This window comes from Callorhinus ursinus, unplaced genomic scaffold (assembly GCF_003265705.2).
Source record: "Callorhinus ursinus isolate GAN/ISIS: 27379988/994484 unplaced genomic scaffold, GSC_fseal_2.0 scaffold12056, whole genome shotgun sequence".
In the NCBI taxonomy this organism is placed as follows: domain Eukaryota; kingdom Metazoa; phylum Chordata; class Mammalia; order Carnivora; family Otariidae; genus Callorhinus; species Callorhinus ursinus.
Genome location: NW_027409106.1, coordinates 1 through 1,230, shown reverse-complemented (window position 1 = coordinate 1,230; position 1,230 = coordinate 1). Strand labels below are relative to the sequence as shown.

The window sequence follows — 1,230 nt, the reverse complement described above, 5'->3', positions numbered from 1 at the left end:
CCCTGGCCAAGGTTGAAAAGGAGAAGCATGCCACGGAGAACAAGGTACAATCATGATCCATTTTAGAGTGTTTACAAGTGGCCAGATTGTTACTGAAGTATTTTAATTAAAAGTTTAATCCTAAAGTTACTGAATATGAAAGGAAAATACTGTCATATTTATGTCATCTCTTTAGTCGTCACTATTTCTATTTACCTTGACCTTTCTCCCCCATACTTTTCAGTGAAGTGGGCCTGGCTTAGCTTCTTATCTCCATTTTCCATCTCAGGTCGACACTGTCCTAAGCTTGTTTTCCATCAAGACGACAGATATGATTAACAAGACGACAGATATCATTAACATTTCTATAATCTGTTCAAATCTAAGGTGAAAAACCTTACAGAAGAGATGGCAGGCCTGGACGAAATCATCGCAAAGCTAACTAAGGAGAAGAAGGCCCTCCAAGAGGCCCACCAGCTGACCCTGGATGACCTGCAGGCAGAAGAAGACAAAGTCAACACCCTGACCAAAGCTAAAACCAAGCTAGAGCAGCAAGTGGATGACGTAAGTGTGAAAAACATAGTATGTCCTCTCCATATAAAATAGTTATGACATGCAATTATCAGTAATGCCCAGAAGTCTCTCACTGTGGCTTTGCAAATAATAATTAAAATTCCCATACTATTTGGTGTATTTTTAAAAATTCTCCTGTGTATCTTTGATGGCTAGTAACATATGGCTCAGTGCCTTAGGACTGAAATAAATAAAATCCACTATATATTTAGCTTGAAGGATCTCTGGAACAAGAAAAGAAACTCCGCATGGAGCTAGAAAGAGCCAAGAGGAAACTAGAGGGAGACCTAAAGTTAGCCCAAGAATCCACGATGGATATAGAAAATGACAAGCAGCAACTTGATGAGAAATTCAAAAAGTGAGTAACCTGCTTGTTACCTGTCAATTCAAGTGAAATAGATGTTTTAAAGCTCTCTAAAATATTACTTCAGAGCACACAGGAAAAAAAAATGGTATCTTTGACTTTTTTATTTAATGAAAATGCTACCTTACTGACTTGTAAGAACAGGTACTACTCACGTCCTCAACACAGCAATATAAAGACATTCCACCATACATGGGAAAGAAAACTGGTAAGAGAATTGATTGAGAGCTTATGTGTTGCTCCTCTAACAGGAAAGAGTTTGAAATAAGCAATCTGCAAAGCAAGATTGAAGATGAGCAGGCCCTCGCAATGCA

General features: G+C 38.4%; 1 protein-coding gene across 1 annotated transcript; it reads left to right on the top strand.

Moving 5' to 3' along the window:
- Positions 1 to 354: 354 nt before the first annotated feature.
- LOC112818966 (myosin heavy chain, skeletal muscle-like) lies at positions 355 to 1,222 on the top strand (the record flags this gene model as incomplete). The annotated part of the gene is made up of 3 exons (XM_073890855.1): positions 355 to 543; positions 765 to 910; positions 1,168 to 1,222. Coding segments are annotated over 3 exons (390 nt in total), but the record flags the coding sequence as incomplete, so codon positions are not given.
- Between the last annotated feature and the right edge of the window lie 8 nt (positions 1,223 to 1,230).